Source organism: Vicugna pacos, chromosome 31, assembly GCF_048564905.1.
Source record: "Vicugna pacos chromosome 31, VicPac4, whole genome shotgun sequence".
Lineage (NCBI taxonomy): Eukaryota > Metazoa > Chordata > Mammalia > Artiodactyla > Camelidae > Vicugna > Vicugna pacos.
Genome location: NC_133017.1, coordinates 9183383 through 9198181, shown reverse-complemented (window position 1 = coordinate 9198181; position 14799 = coordinate 9183383). Strand labels below are relative to the sequence as shown.

The 14799-nt window shown below is 46.5% G+C and overlaps 1 protein-coding gene across 1 annotated transcript in view; it reads left to right on the top strand.

Moving 5' to 3' along the window:
• The window catches only part of LOC140690592 (ankyrin repeat domain-containing protein 26-like), a 48657-nt gene extending 40934 nt beyond the window's left edge, over positions 1–7723 (top strand). The window contains 3 exon segments of the mRNA XM_072952459.1: positions 1440–1656; positions 6347–6392; positions 7557–7723. Coding sequence (XP_072808560.1) covers positions 1440–1656; positions 6347–6392; positions 7557–7612 — 319 coding nt within the window. The 3' untranslated portion in view covers positions 7613–7723.
• The last annotated feature ends 7076 nt before the right edge of the window (positions 7724–14799 follow it).

Sequence of the window (14799 nt, the reverse complement as noted above, 5' to 3'; positions counted from 1 at the left end):
AAATGTCAGTCCAGGGCAGTTTGCATCTCCCTGCCTTTTGCTACTTTTACATGACTATATTTTTTATATTTGCATATATTTAACCTGGTCTAGTCTTTAAGCTAGGGGTTTTGCAAACTTCGTAATTTAGACAGCCATATTATCACAAAATTTCTAGTTGGAATTCCCATAAATAGAAATGTTAATGAGTTTAAAGTTAACTGTGTTTTGGAAGAGTACAACATAAACCCAAGGGGCCCAATTCTGGTGTTTGGTGAATTTACTTTCTTGATTGTGATATTTGGTGTCACCGCTCGTGGGCACCCTGAGACGAAGTACTGTGTCCTTCTAAGTTTGTCTCCGCTATGTAAAGGCATGCTTGGGGAATAGGGGGAAGTTCACATCTGGGTGAAGGGCAGTATAGTAGTTCACAAAGTGGCTAAAAAGAATATGGTGGCCTGCCCGAGGGGGTGTGTGGAAGACCGAAAGGGCAGGTCCCACCTCCGGTGCCTGAGTAGCAGTGTTATGAGCTACAAGTCTCCCCGCTATCCAAAACTAGAGTGTTCCTATGAAAGTTGTCGGTGTAAAGCAAAAAGGCAATTACCTTAGGACACATCTTGCTGGTGGATGCATAAAATAATGCATAAAGCACAGGTGCTCACAGACACAGTCCAAAGCCGTGGCGGCGTGATGCCGGGATACTGAGCGTGGTCTGGGAAAGGAGCTCGGTGGGGCCCCCCTCTCGCTGCTCGGGGTGCCCATTGCCCCCCTGATGGCTTGGGCTAAAACAAGCACCCAGTGCTATTCTGGCTTTTAGCTTTTTTTTTTTTTATGAAAGTGAAAATCCGCTTGAGGGTTTTTTTTGGTTATGGAAAACAGGTGCTGATGTAGGCCTCTGGTAAAAGCAAAGTAACAAAGTGAGCTTTGGGACATTGGGGGACCCTTGAAATTGCCCCCTGGCGCTGTCGTAGTTCTTTCCCACCATCGACTCTGCCGCCTGGTGCCCCCCAGAGGTGGTGGCTCTAAACTGTTCTTCAGTGCCGCATGCTTGATTTCTCCCAGGTAATGCGTGAATGTGTATATAAGGGGGGTGAAAGCAAATGCTTGAAAATGGCTTTGAGGGATGGTTTAGTTTTTATTTCTGAACTGGTTTCCTGAGGGTGAGTATGTCTAGGTGCAGCCAGTGCAGAAGGCAGTGGGGGTCCTCTGTGGGGGCGTCTCCATCTCTGACTCTCCCCACTTTGAAGTACTTGTTAGTTAAGGGCCCCCCCAGGGACATACGTCCTTCTTTAGGACAGTTTTAAACTGTAATCATTTACAGTAGGTCTTCGCTGATGTATTTTTGGTGTTAAAACGCAGTTTAATGGGACAATCTGTTTACAATTATAGCAACTTCAGAAATACACATCACTTAGGAAGAAAACAAAATGAATGAAATCTGTGCTTTGCGATCCTCGCAGGGCTAATGAGAGGCTGGCTGAGATGAACACTGAACTTCAGCTGGAGAAACAGCACAAGAGTTCTTTCCTCGGCTCTGTTCCCACACGGCCTGTTGACAGACCACCTCCTGCTGAAAGTTCTAGTACTAGCGTGGAGCCCGAAAGGAGTCGTCCTACTCGAAAAAGGCGCTTCAGGAATTTTCCACACCCTACAACCAGCAGGAGCGATCTATTGAAGGTTAGTTATGTTATCTTCTTTCCCTTGGGTTTCAGATTTCTGATACAATTCTTGTTTTTAATTTGATGAGATTCTGAGTTGTTTATTTGACTTATGCACACTAAGTAAAAGCCATAATTAATCGTGCTAATGAAGGAGACAGAAATTTTATTTTTGAAGTCCCAGGACTTGTAATTTTCAAGAGATACCTGTCATAAACTTTATTCAATAAATGCAACTAAAGTGACAAATTTTAAAATTATTAAAAAGCTCCATTTTAAATTCTATTTTAGAAATTAAGTATTATTGCCTAATAACTAGAGATACACTTTCCAATGTTTGGTGTAGCTTCTGATTGATTTCGGTTTGGCATTGGTTCATAGTGATTTTCAAGTTTTGCTGCACCCCAGTTTTTCTACCCCTCAGCATAAGTAAATGATTGTCATCGAGATACTTAACCAGATATGGATGTTTTTTATTTAAAGGAATCCAAGGTAAATTCTTTTTGTGAATTCAATAAACTTGTAACACTAAAAACATTAAGTTCTGTTTTTAAGTTTAAAATTTTTATCATTTTCTTCTGTAAGAGTACATTCTTAATTGCTTTTTTACTTACAGCATTGTTATTTTAATGGTTATAAAATGTCTTACTGAGCAATTGTAGGACATTTCTAAAGATGTAGTCAAGTAAAGCAAATATTTAAATTTTTAAAATGAAGTTCGCTTATGTCTCTGTCCTGCCCTCACCTGCAGGAATACCGAGGTGGCAATTATAGGGAGTCTTTAAATTACAACCAGTTTTCGTTGTCTATCGTTGTTAAAATAGCCATTGAAATCGGTGCACGTGGGTTTCTGGTTTGATGGTGTTTTTGTGATCTTGATACAGAGAAGGGTAGCACGGGCCCTTGTTGAATGAGGTTTCAACCTGCTTTTTCTCACTTGGCTTCATGTCATAATAAATCAAAGAAGAAAAAAGCTCAGGTTTCATAGACAGTGTTGTGGGTAAATTGAGCCTAAGTGCTTCAGAGTCATGAAACCGGACTGCGTGGTGTTAAAAAAAATGCATGGCTAACACTCCCACCAGTGGATAAGCATGATGCAAACTCGAAATGTTTTCATTAGTTGTCACCAAGAAATCGATAGTGTGTCTCTTTGCAGGATGATGGTGGAAGAGTGTGAGTGCAAAAGCAATGCAGGAGAAGACTCCTGAGGACAGTAGTTTCTTTTAATGCTTTTGGAGGAAAGACGTGTCTGTTTTTTAGTACTTGTAGGTACACAGGAAAATAATTTATTTTAAACTCAGTGTTGTAGTTCCAAGGTATATGTAGTTCTTCTGTGGGGCCGTGGGGCTGTGGGGCCGAATCATGCTGGGTTGAGCAGGGAGGTTAACAAGCCCCGCTCTGTCCGGGTGCAGAGACACGGCTCCCTCAGCGCTGCCGGGCGCCTCACAGGAGCTATTATTGTACTGTTACTGCTTACAGATTTCTTAGACTTAGAGAAAGAAGATGCCTTGTGGAATTGCTAGGGAGGTAATTACTTCTGCTGGGAAAACATAAAGTAATGCTATGCGAGCTGTGAACATACTGTTTAAAATGACAGAAAGGGATGGGTTTTTGCATGGGGCTTAACAAAACAACAGACTTCCACAGCTTTTCAGCTATGGTTCTAGAAAGCAAAATGTCAAAAATGGCATTGGGATTGAATGTAACATTCTCCTTTATGTGCAAGGTTTTAACATTTTGGACTGTTCCTACTGTGAAGTTCCAGCTTACTCAGCATTTTTTTTCTAACTTGACAGAAGTATTGCTCTAAGTCTGTGATTTTAGTGGTGCTGGTGGTCGAAGCAAGTTTTTTCCAGTTGATAACACTTGGGTTTATTGCCTCTCTTACTGCTGCATGAAGTACAGCCTTGTCCCTTGACATTGTTGTAGTGGTAATAGATGGACCCCATATCTGCTTTGCCAGTTTGTACCCTCAGATTTCACATTCTAGTTATTTCTGGGATGTTTTGTCCTACATGTCAGAAGCAATTTTACAATTTTACTCAATTATGTTACTCAATTATATTACTATAAAATACAAAAAGTTAAAATTAGCCTGAGCAGATACATCACTGTTAGATATTCTTGCACATAGAATTTTTTTCTGAGAACTGAAAACTTAAAAATTGATCCCAGACAGTATTATAACAGACAAAATTTCTCTGTTTTAAAGACTTTTTTATGTTCAAGAGTTTTTAAGTATTGGTGTGCCTAACATGAAGCATGGCCACAATAGTTAATAAATGTCCTTCAAATCTATTTTAAATAGGAAGACTAAATTTTACACTCACCGATTTTGGACTTTTGGTGTATTACTGACACTTTCAAACATCTTCTAATGATTTATTTAACTAATTTTTAAATTTCTCAAATGTCCATTCAGTTTAGCTGCCCCTTTTCTAAATGGGGTTATACCAGTGCACCAGAGGTAAAACGATTAATATTCCTAAGACTTTAACTTTTTACATAACACAGCACTGCGTCTCAGCAGGATCTGGTCACGTTTCTTTTAAAAGTAGGCTTCCAAGGCAGGGCACATCCACTCTGAATTTTAATTTTAATCAAACTATCACAGTAGTTAAGCTCACCTCTCATAAGGCAGGAGCAGAGTTCAGTAACCTTGTTTCTGCTATCAGCTTTCTGCCCTGTGGACTCCCTCCTGCCCTCTTTCCATTTTGTCTGAATGGACAAATGAGGAAGCGTGTTATCTTTTGAAAGCCAGTCACTCAGCTTCTTCCAATTCTTTTTCTTTCATTCACTTTTTTCTCTGTAGTTAATTTTTTAGCTCCTTGATCAACAAATTCTTTCTCATTTCTTTTCTCTGCAGCAAAATACATGTATTTAATAGTTACATGCTGACAAGTGTCATTTCCTTCATTAACCTATTAACAACAGTATGATGAATCAGAGTGGTTAAATGACTTGATTTTATTACATTTCTGGAATTGTACTTATTTTTATAACATTTAAAATAAGAACGATACCAAGTTTTAACTTAAAATTATCAATAATCTGAAAATATATTCACTTTGGTAATGAACATGTGTGTCTACGTGTGTGACAAGTCTGTTTTTATCAAATTGATCTCGGAAAGGGCAGCATTATCTTCCAGCCTGTGACCTCAGTTTTGACCTCAATCCTGCAGTGTCCCCAGTGGGACCTTCCATTTCTATGGGACATAGTCTGCAAACCGCCAGTTATGAGAGAATCCTCCTAATTAAAAATCATTAGAATTAAAACTTGCTGATACATTGTCTTCCTGTGTATAATTTTCTCACCTTACTGTGTTTTTGTTAAATGGAAAAGTTTAAGTAAAACTGCAGGTGCCTTCTCCTTATTATTGTTGGACTTCAGACCACTTCCACCATCTGGACATGGGGGTCCTCACCTAGAAATAAGCATAAGGGTCCCAGAAGTATGTGTTTAGGAAAACAGCTTTGCAGAGGAAAAGAGAGTAATCTACATTCAACTCGTGTAAAAGTGTGATCTACATTTTGCATAGTGTTAATTAATGGTTATATGAAATTATTTCTGTCAAGGCTTCTCCCTTCATCTGCTAGGCGTTTTTCACTTCACAGGACCCTCCTGGCACTGTTGTCATGTTGTTGATGGCATAAGGCCTCTCTAGAACGCTCTTGTCAGACAGTGTCATGGAAAACAGTCTCTGAAAATATTGGCAAATGGTAGCCCCAAATTTTGTCTTTGCACCTAACATTTACAGAAGCCTCGGCTCTCATGTCGCTGTTACCACCACAGTGTTTATGTCTGGTGTACTGTTTAGAACCTGTTTAGTGAGTGGGTGACTTTCATAAGAAAGGCTTTTAAAAGAGCACTCTAGATGGGGACACTTGTAGTTTGAAGTGTCCCCACACATTTCATAATTAAATACGTAACTAAGTCAAGTTTCAAAAAGTTGGCCCTAGTCTCTAGAAGGGAAACAAAGTTACAGTCAAAGAATTAGGTATTGTTTTCCTTGTTTCTAGCTCTAGGAAGTTGTGAATCAGAAACCAACTTTGAAAACTGGCGCTAGCCTCTCCTTCTCTTCAAGCAGATTTTCTGACATAAATATTTTAGTCATCTACAGAAAGCAAAATACATTTGCTTAACTTGTCTGCCAATAGAATTTTCACTTGACATTATAACAGAACCCCTTCCTTCATTTTATGTGTCTAAGATTCTGTGCTAAAAACATTAGCATAGAACAGACCTTAAAATTTTAGTTTTCTAAAAGTGCAGGAATGGAAAGCTCATTTTAAGGAAAAATCCATTCAAGTTAAAAAAAGCTAAAATTTACAAAGGGCAGTTTTTCTAAGAACTGCAGAGCAATGCATTCAGTGTGAAACATGACTTGAACTGTTGAAACTCTTCGTGCCAGTAAGATCGGGCGTTGCCCTCTGAGATTATGTGTATCAGACAGGGCAGTGTTTACTGTGCTTTTCATCAGGGGAATCTAAGTAGCCTCACAGATATGTGTTCTCTGTTATCTAAAATCAAAGTAAGTAGGAATTTATTTTATTTTATTCATGTGATTATTTTTCTATTTAAGCAATCCCCACATTAAGTCAAGTCTCTAAAAGTATTATTTAAAGGCCACATTTCATAAGCTAACTCATTCCTATGGTAGTGTTTCTTGTTTCACTTAAACATTAAAAATATTTGACTTATTGCAGATGCGGAAGAAGCTGATAAACAATGTATCTAGAGAATTAAAAGAAGGTATGTTGCCAACATTTCTGAATTAAATTTAGACGTTGATTTCTGCAATACACTCTAAACAGTAAATGGCACCCCTTTCTATTGCTTGAATAACAGATACCATGTTAAGCTTTTTTCTTATACATAGCTGATGAAAAATGTGAGAGCATAATTTCATTCATAATGATAAATATACTTATTCCTCATTTATTCATCATGATCCATAGCTTTAAAAAAAAAACTCAAGAAGTCTGTGTTCTCTATTTCTGGCTGTGCCCTTCCTCTCCTGCTGTCCCCATGGGCCTGTCACCTGCACACGGACCTGTTTTCAGAAAGCGTGGAGGTCATCAGCTTCTCGAGTTTCTGGTAGTGACTGAGGCCAAAAACCCAGACTCAGGCAATCTCAGTTCATATAGCTGTCACCTGGTGGGTGACAATTTCTTGTCATTCACTTTGTCACTGGTTAACCTTTTGCCCTCACGAAAAATCCCAAATTCCTTAGCTTGGAAGAAAAACACCCACATCGATTTGGCTCTTGCCAGAGTCTTCAGCCGTATCTCTTTTCTCCCCTGCTCTGCCCCTTGGCTCCAGCGACTGGTCAGACTGCGTCCAGCTCCGCGGGTGCCCTTCCTGCCTCTGCTCTTTGTGTTTGCTTCTTTCCTCTCCCTCCCACACTTTCTCCTCCTCCTTCAGGTCTCTGCTTACACATCACAGCCACCAAAGAGGGGACAGTATTGACACAAAGCTGGACGTCCTTTCTGAGTGTTCAGCTCTGCCCTCTTTTTTACCTGTCATGGCATTTATGTCTCTGTACCGAAACTGCCTGTTCATCTATTTTGCCAGTTTACGGTACATGATCTTTCAGTTCAGGGTGGACTGTCATCTTCATCTTGTGGTTCCAGTGCTTGTCACAGTGCCTTAGCCCATGGTTGCTGAGTAAATGAATGAAGAATGAGAAAACCAGGCTCTCTGATCCTTAGCCACAAGAGCAGTTAATTCAACATGCAGCCCTGGGCAAAGTCTAGAGTAGTAATCTTGTGTTTTGTGTTGTAATCGTATGTAGGTATTTTTCATTCTTCTTAAAACTTGGAAAAGTCTCAGCTTTTCTTAAAAAGTAAGCTGACATTGAGTTACCTATGAAGAATTTTAAGTAAAGAACCTAATTCTTTCTCATTTTCTTTCCAGCTACTACTGAACTTGAATCTAAGTCCTATAGACTCTCTCGTAGGCTTGATGGATGAGTCAAGTCTAAGTGAAGATCTGATTTCAAAAGCACGTCAATAATATGTGGAGATTTTGAAGAAAAAGTGCACGATGTACAAGATAAATAGTAAACGTTTTACCTGCTGGGCTGTTTGCTGAACATTTTAGTTATTTCCCGTTAAGATACTGACACTGTTTATTAAGGGAAAATACTCTTGCATTCTATGTGCATGATTAAAATTTATGAAGTATTTTAAACCACGTTTTTCTGCATCTCATTGACTTTCAAGCAGATTTTGGGAATAAAACCCAGCACTTTGGAGTATTATATACTCAAACCGAGCCCGGATGCCAGCTGTTTAAACAGCACCCAACCACCCACAAAACTTGTCGTTGATGTTGAGCAGTGTTGATTGATAGCTTTTTTGAATTTTCCAGTGTTAATCACTGTCTATAGACCTAAAGATTTAGACGGACAGCGTTTGGATCTGCTGTGGCTGTTCCAGTGTTCTGATGGATCCCAACAATCGTTACGGTGCCATCAGCCTTTCTGCATGTTACCTTAAACACTGATTCACAGATGATTCCTCATGGAGAAATGAAACCTGCCTCAGGCTTTTCATCTTCTCTTATTTATTTACTTACCTTTTGGAAACAGTCTTAAAATTAAAGACAAGTTCTGAGCACCAGACACAAACGGACGTTGTCACAAACCTGTCATCTCTCCCGTACATTCTCCTAAGGCGTCATTTCTCTTTCCTAAATGCACTTGTTCTACCGTAAGTTCTCTTGCTCTTCCCTCTCGCCAAGAAGTCATTTGTTTTTCAGAAAGTGCCTTTCTCCTTTTCCTGTCACGTGTTAAATTGTATGTAAGCCCCCACTTGTAGCCACCCCTTCAAGTCCCATTGCTTTGTGAACTCTTGCACGTGTCCATACATAATTTTTTCCTCACAGTAATCTGCTTTAGTCAGTTTAATTTGCAGGTTCCCAGTTGCTGAACGTAAGATGGTAAAGGAAATACTCTCCTTCTCGACAGTTTCCAGGAGCTGAGATTTTAGTAACTCCTTAGACCCTTTATTCCCTTTCCTGTCTTTTCAGTGGGCTTACTTGGCAAAACTCCCAGCTGCACAACAGACTGATTCTCATTCTTCCCCCTTACGTCCCCCCAGGCGTCTAAGTGCTGCTGAAGAAAGTCACGCACTGCCCAGCAGTCCTACTTCTTTTACTTAGTTGATTTGCACCTTCTTCCTTCTCAGCGATGTTTTCAAATCCCCTCTCTGTAAACACCTCCCTGTTGCTTCCCTCTCACTTGAACCAGACAGTCTTACTTCTGACGACAAACTTCCTGAGAGATCTGCCTGCTTCCCCACCAGCAGTCTGTCCCCACCCACCCTGGTGTGTCTTCCCCTTCCTCCATTCCCACGCAGCGAGTCACTGGTGACTCCCACGTCTAAACCAAAGTGACACCTTTCCGGCCCTTGTCTAACTGGCCTTCTCATGCCTCCGGGTGTTCCATGTGACCGACCTCTGGAACCGACCGCTGCCTGCAGCAAGATGACGTTGAAGGTGAGGGCCGCAGCCTTCTTGGTGAGCTCATTCCGTTTACCCTGGCTGTCTCCCATGGGTAAAGACAGGAAGTACACATTACTCAATTTTTGTTTATTTTTCTCGTGTTAGTCTGCCTCACGTCAGGTTAATTCTCAGACCAGCCAGATGAGCCTAGAAGGGTGGAGGAACGCTCCCCGCCCCCACCCCAGCACAAGCCTGAGCACAGGTAGCTGCCACGCCTGCAGGGAAGAGAGCGATGGCAAACTCCGCTATTCCTACTGCACTAGCCAGTGAGCTGAAGCTCACCTGCATGTCCTCCAGGCTGAGGTGGGGTCGCTGCTCCCGGCAGCAGAAGACCGCCTTTGTGAAAGAAGAACAAAACTGGAGTCTGCATTGCTCGAGAGGGCTCACGAAGGAGGTGTGACGTACGCACATCTCAGCCCACGTAGAATCCGGCCCTGTGAGCATTTATGGCCCTAATGAAGCCATCCGGAACGCCTGCCAGAAGCTTAAGATACTTCCTAAGCCCCCACCCTGAAATAAGCTGATTCCTGGAGAGGGTCACTTGGCTTCCACGGCCCCGTCTGGCTGCCCTGTGGGTCAGCAGGAGCCAGGTGGTGTGATGGGAGGGCTGAGTGGCCATGGGACTGTGGGAGGGGCAGAGTGATCAGGTCCAGAAGGACAGGGACATGGAGCAGCAGCCTTGGAGGGCCCCACCCCGAGGTCCCTGTGGGACCTGAGCCTGAGCTTTCAGCTCTGGGGCTCGGAGCTCAGCAGTGTGGGGCGGCCCCAGCAGGGCTGTGGGGTCCCAGGGTGACTGTTGTGAGGACCACCTGCTATCCTCGGGAGACCAGGGCCTGGGGTCTAGCTGGCCACCCCTCTCCAGGTGACCTCTGGGGCCTCAGTGTTCCCATCTGAGAAGCAGGGATAGCATGTCTTAAATTGGAGGGTGGCTGTGAGAACTACGTGGAAAACGGGTGCAGAGGGCTGCAAATGGGTCTGGCGCAAAGTGCCCAGTAAACACTTGTGGGAATGACCCCTCTCCGGAGCTGATAGCCTTTGGAGACCCCGCTGAGCCGTGCGTGCTCTCCTCCTCCATCTGAGCGTGACAGCCACCACGTCCCAGGAGGGCATGCAGGGAGCCGGCCACCCTCCTGCCCCCAGGATGGCTCAGCGGATATTTGCTTCAGGAACCAGAGAACTTCTTCTGGACTGTTGTAGGGTGATCACACAAACGCATCCACATTGCACTTGGGGAGAGGGAGCCAGTGACTTCGGAGCTGCAGGAGGTGCAAGGCTGCTGTATCCCTTTGCGCTCACCGCAGGCTCTTGAGAAAAAGAGAAAAGGGGGCTCTAAGGTCAGGGGCTCGTCCGGGTCACGCTGCAGGATTTGACCCCAGGCCGTGTCCCTGCACACCCAGCCTTCTTGGCCGGCAGGGAGCCTTCTGCAAGAGAGATGGATGCTGTTTTACATGCGATCGCCAATTTCCTCCTCGTTCAGTTTCCACGGAAACAGTCGTGGTGGCCCCACAGAGGCGGGAGTGAAGGCGAAGCCTGCCCCCGGGCCCTGGTCATCTCTGCTGGTGAGGGGGTGGGTGGTGTGGGGCCGGGCCTTGAAATTTCCGTGGCATCCTGGTGTCGAGTGCCCGCCTCCCTCCATCACATTCACCCCGAGCTCTTCCTCCACAGAGAAGAACGACAGCCATGGGAGGGGTGTTTCAAGGGGACTCCCGTGGAAACGGAGAGTAGCCTGCAGCTCCCTTTCCTCCGGCAGGTGTTGAGCTGCAGCCAGCGCAGTTCTCCAGCATTCCCTTTGCAGGGCCTCGGTGCTTGCAGCCCGTTAATCAGCCGTTGCCTGGATAAATCCACGCACCCCTTAGTTTTCTCCTGCAGCCCTGGTGCATCCTTCCACTCACTCCTTTATCCAGCAGGTTTGCATTCTCACCTGCACAGCCTTTTGCTCAATGAGAGAGGGTTGACGTGGACTGTATAACCTCTCTGAGCCTCACCTTTCTCATCTGATAAATGGGAACATGGGCGCCTGCCTTGCCTGCCTCATAGACGGCTGGTGAGGGCCAGTGAAAAGGTGGGGGTGCTGTGTAGGGTCATCAGTATTTCCACGGCCATGGGGCTCATGGCTGATGGACAAGTTTTCATTGATCCTTACATCAGTTCCACAAGGTGGGTGGTGTTAATTTCCATTTTACAAAGGAGGAAACTGAGGCTTGGGAAGGTGGCATGATCTTTGCTTACACCTGGGAAGAGGTAGACCTGGAACTCAATCCCAGGTCTGACTCCAACTCCAGTGCTCTTTGCAAAGTTCCAGTTACCTCCGTTGGGCTGGTTGCCAGGCCTGGCAGCGGGGGTGGGTTAAGACCACATTGAGGGGAAAATTAGTCTCAACTCGGGGGTGGAGCTGGGGAAGGAATGTCCCCTGCTCTTCCGAGTCAAGTCGTGCTTGGTGGGAGTGGGGGTGGGGTGGGGGAACTCTGTCCTTTTGGCCCGGGGTGGGGGCGGGGTTGGGTTTGGAGATGCGGCAGGGACTCCTCAGGATAGTCACCAACATTTTCTGGGCAATCCTCTTGGTCAAGTACTGTTCTGAGCAGTTTAGCTCAATCTTCAACATGTCCCTGTCGGGTAGGTCCGTCGTCACTGACTTGTCAGAGGTGAGGAAGCTGAGGTGCAGAGGGGTCAGGGCATGTGCCCGGAGCCCCGCAGCCCGGAGGTGGCAGAACCCATGCCAGGAAACACTGGCTCTTGGGGCCCGGGGTGTGGTCCTCGGGGAGCATCTGGTGCCGTCCCCCCCCGCTGGGCTTGAGCCCTCGTGGCCCCTCGGGGGGGCAGGTCTGCTACTCCCGCTTCAGGTTCTGGGACACACGAGGGCTTCCCTGGGAACATCGCGTCAAGGTGAGAATGTCTGGAGCGAGCAGGAGCCTTCGTGCTCAGAAAGGCCCGCTGAGCCGCTTGGGTTCGTGACAGTTGTCCATTTAGAACTTCATTTTTCTAAAACTTTACAATCTCACCAGTCTATTTACAAAGCTGTGCTTTTGTAGGAGATGAGCCGTCACCTCACTTGTTCTTTGAATATTTGATTAACAGGTGAGCAGGCTGAACTTCCTCTGCCACGCTGTCTTTTTGCAAATTTAATTAAATTCCTCTGAATTGGTTCCATTCAGATTAAAGTGCATGGTTGCTGGTGCAGACGTGCAAATGATCCCAAAGTGTCATATCTCATCTAGGCGGCGAACACTGGAATATTCTGGAATGTTCTTAGGTGTTGCAGAGAGATTACTGGGAGTCACCCTGAAAAGGCCTGAGGAGAGGTTTTTGAAGCTACCAGGCTGTGGATGTGAAGGTACCGTGTAGGAGTGCTCCTTGCAGCCTAGCTCTCAGCCTAGTGGACATTCTCTGGCTTATGGAGGGTCATTAGAATATGTCACAGCAGAAACTGCTGGGTGCAAACCATCTGCCCAGCTAGTCATCGCTCAGAAGCACAGAGACTTTTTGTCTTTTTGCACCATGATTCTCCTTCCATATGCAGCTTCCTTGCACTCAAAGAAGTGAAGAAACGAAGCCCTCACCCCACCCCCAGTTAGTAAAAACCTCTGAAATGCACAATCCCTGTCTTTTTATGGTCAGGTGTTTGGGTCCCGATCATTGGCAAAGGGCTGCAGGCAGCTCACATACGTGACCAGGGACGGTGGCTTGCACTGCTGTTGTGTTGGGCTGAAACAACCCCGGCCTCGTCACACTGCCTTCCAGCCTGCGTGGGCCAAGCGAGGCAGCCGGGTGCGATGCAGCCAGGAGCCTTCTGTTTGCAGCCCTTGGGCCAGATGGTCTGCAAGGACTCCTAGGGGTGGAGTCGGGAGGGAATACACTTACCCAGCACCCAGCATCTTCCAGAGCCTCTTTATAGCGCTACAAGCTGGGCATTGCCGTGGTGTTTATACAGACCAGGAACAAGAGGCCCAGAGTGGCGGAGTCACTGGGGAAGGTCACGCAGCCAGGAAGTGGTAAGATGGGGTTTGAACTCAGGACTTCCTGAACTTTTAGCTCCTGTTCTTGCCACCAGGCTGCTGAGGGTCACAGTCACTGTTCCAGCCATGTGTTGCGGTGACTTGTGGGAAATATCCACAAATAGGGGAGTGACTCACGCAGGAGCAAGCTGGCTCCCCTCACCGTTCCTGACGATCCCAGGGTCCCTGGGTGTCCCTGGGCTCTTGCACGCCTACTTGGACTACTTCCTGCAGCAGTGTCGGACAGCCCTCCGGGAGGGATGGTTTGGTCTGGAGGGCAACCTGTGTATGTCAGAGATACCTTTGCCCATAAAAACCTTTGCAATAAAATCAGTAGAAGACGGAGAAGCCAAATTCAGTTTTGAGAGATGTCACTGAATCTGTTAAGGCTGATCAGTCAGGAGCAGGCACAGAATTAGTCCTGCAAGTGGCTGCTTGGGGGGACCTCATATATCCTGGAAGTTTAGAAAGTTGGGGACGCCGTAGGGCTTTGTTCCCCAGGATCCTGGAGGTCACGGTGTGTGGAAATGGTTGAGGGATGATGGTAACCATGCAGGGAGGCCGACAAGCATAGGGATTCTGGGCATGGGCTTCGGAGCCCAGCAGACTCAAGATAAAGTCCTCCTAGCATGCTGCGGGGAGCACTGGGCCCAGCCATGCAGCCGGCAGCCGCTGCGCGCTCGGGGCAGCAGTGGGAGCCGGACTCTGGAGCGCATCCACACGCCACTGCCCTCACAGCTTGTGGCCTGGGGTGAGCTGCTTAATCTCTCTGTGTCTCTGTTTCTTCATCTGTAAAATGGAGATAATAAAACTGACTCAGGCCCTGGGGTTGTGGGAAGCTTCAGTGAGTTAATGCACATGAAACATTTAGTGAGTGCTTGGGCCGCAGCCAGTGGCGGCCCTGGTCATTGCCGTGGTCATGATCATAGTCCCCGTGTCCTCTCTCCAGCCCACCCGGCTGTGCTGTTTGCGGTGCACAGTGGGGCCTGACGCAGCCTGAACTAAACTGAGCTGAACGGTCAGCAGAGCATCATGGCCCAGGGGCTGAAGCAGGTGACTGGGCGTAGGCTCGGCTTCCTGGTGTGGGCTCCAGAGTGTCCGAGTGTGGTGATCTAAGAGCAGGCAGGAGCTGACGCCCCCTCTCCCACCCTCACCCCAGGCAGGAGAATCATCTGCAGCCCGAGGCCTGGAGGGGAACCCAGGGCTTCTGCCGGCGGGGGCAGATGGCCGGGAGTGGCAGGCCAGGTGCCGGGAACCAGCGTGGGAGACGGCCTGTTAGACAGACTGGTGGCCTCCTTACCCTGGGTCTGCCCAAGCCGCTGGCCGTTTCAGTGCATGCCAAGATGCCACATGTCACACCCTTCTGAGTCAAATGAGAATGTGACCGCCTGGGCTCTGGCTCAAGGAACCAGATGCATCCGAGAGTGAGGTGGTCATCTTGGCAAGCTTGGCAGTCAGTGTTTGGCTCAGATGGGCCTTGTGCTGTCTGACCAGGTAGGCGGTCAGTGGCTTCTGCCATGGCCTGTGAGGTGTGCAGGGAGGCAGTAGGGTGGAGAGGGAGGGGCCATGTTTGGCTGAGAGCTGCATGCACCAGGCATTTATTTCTGATGGTAGTGCTAAGAGAAGGGTCTGTGACCCCAAGTTACAGATGAAGATTTTTC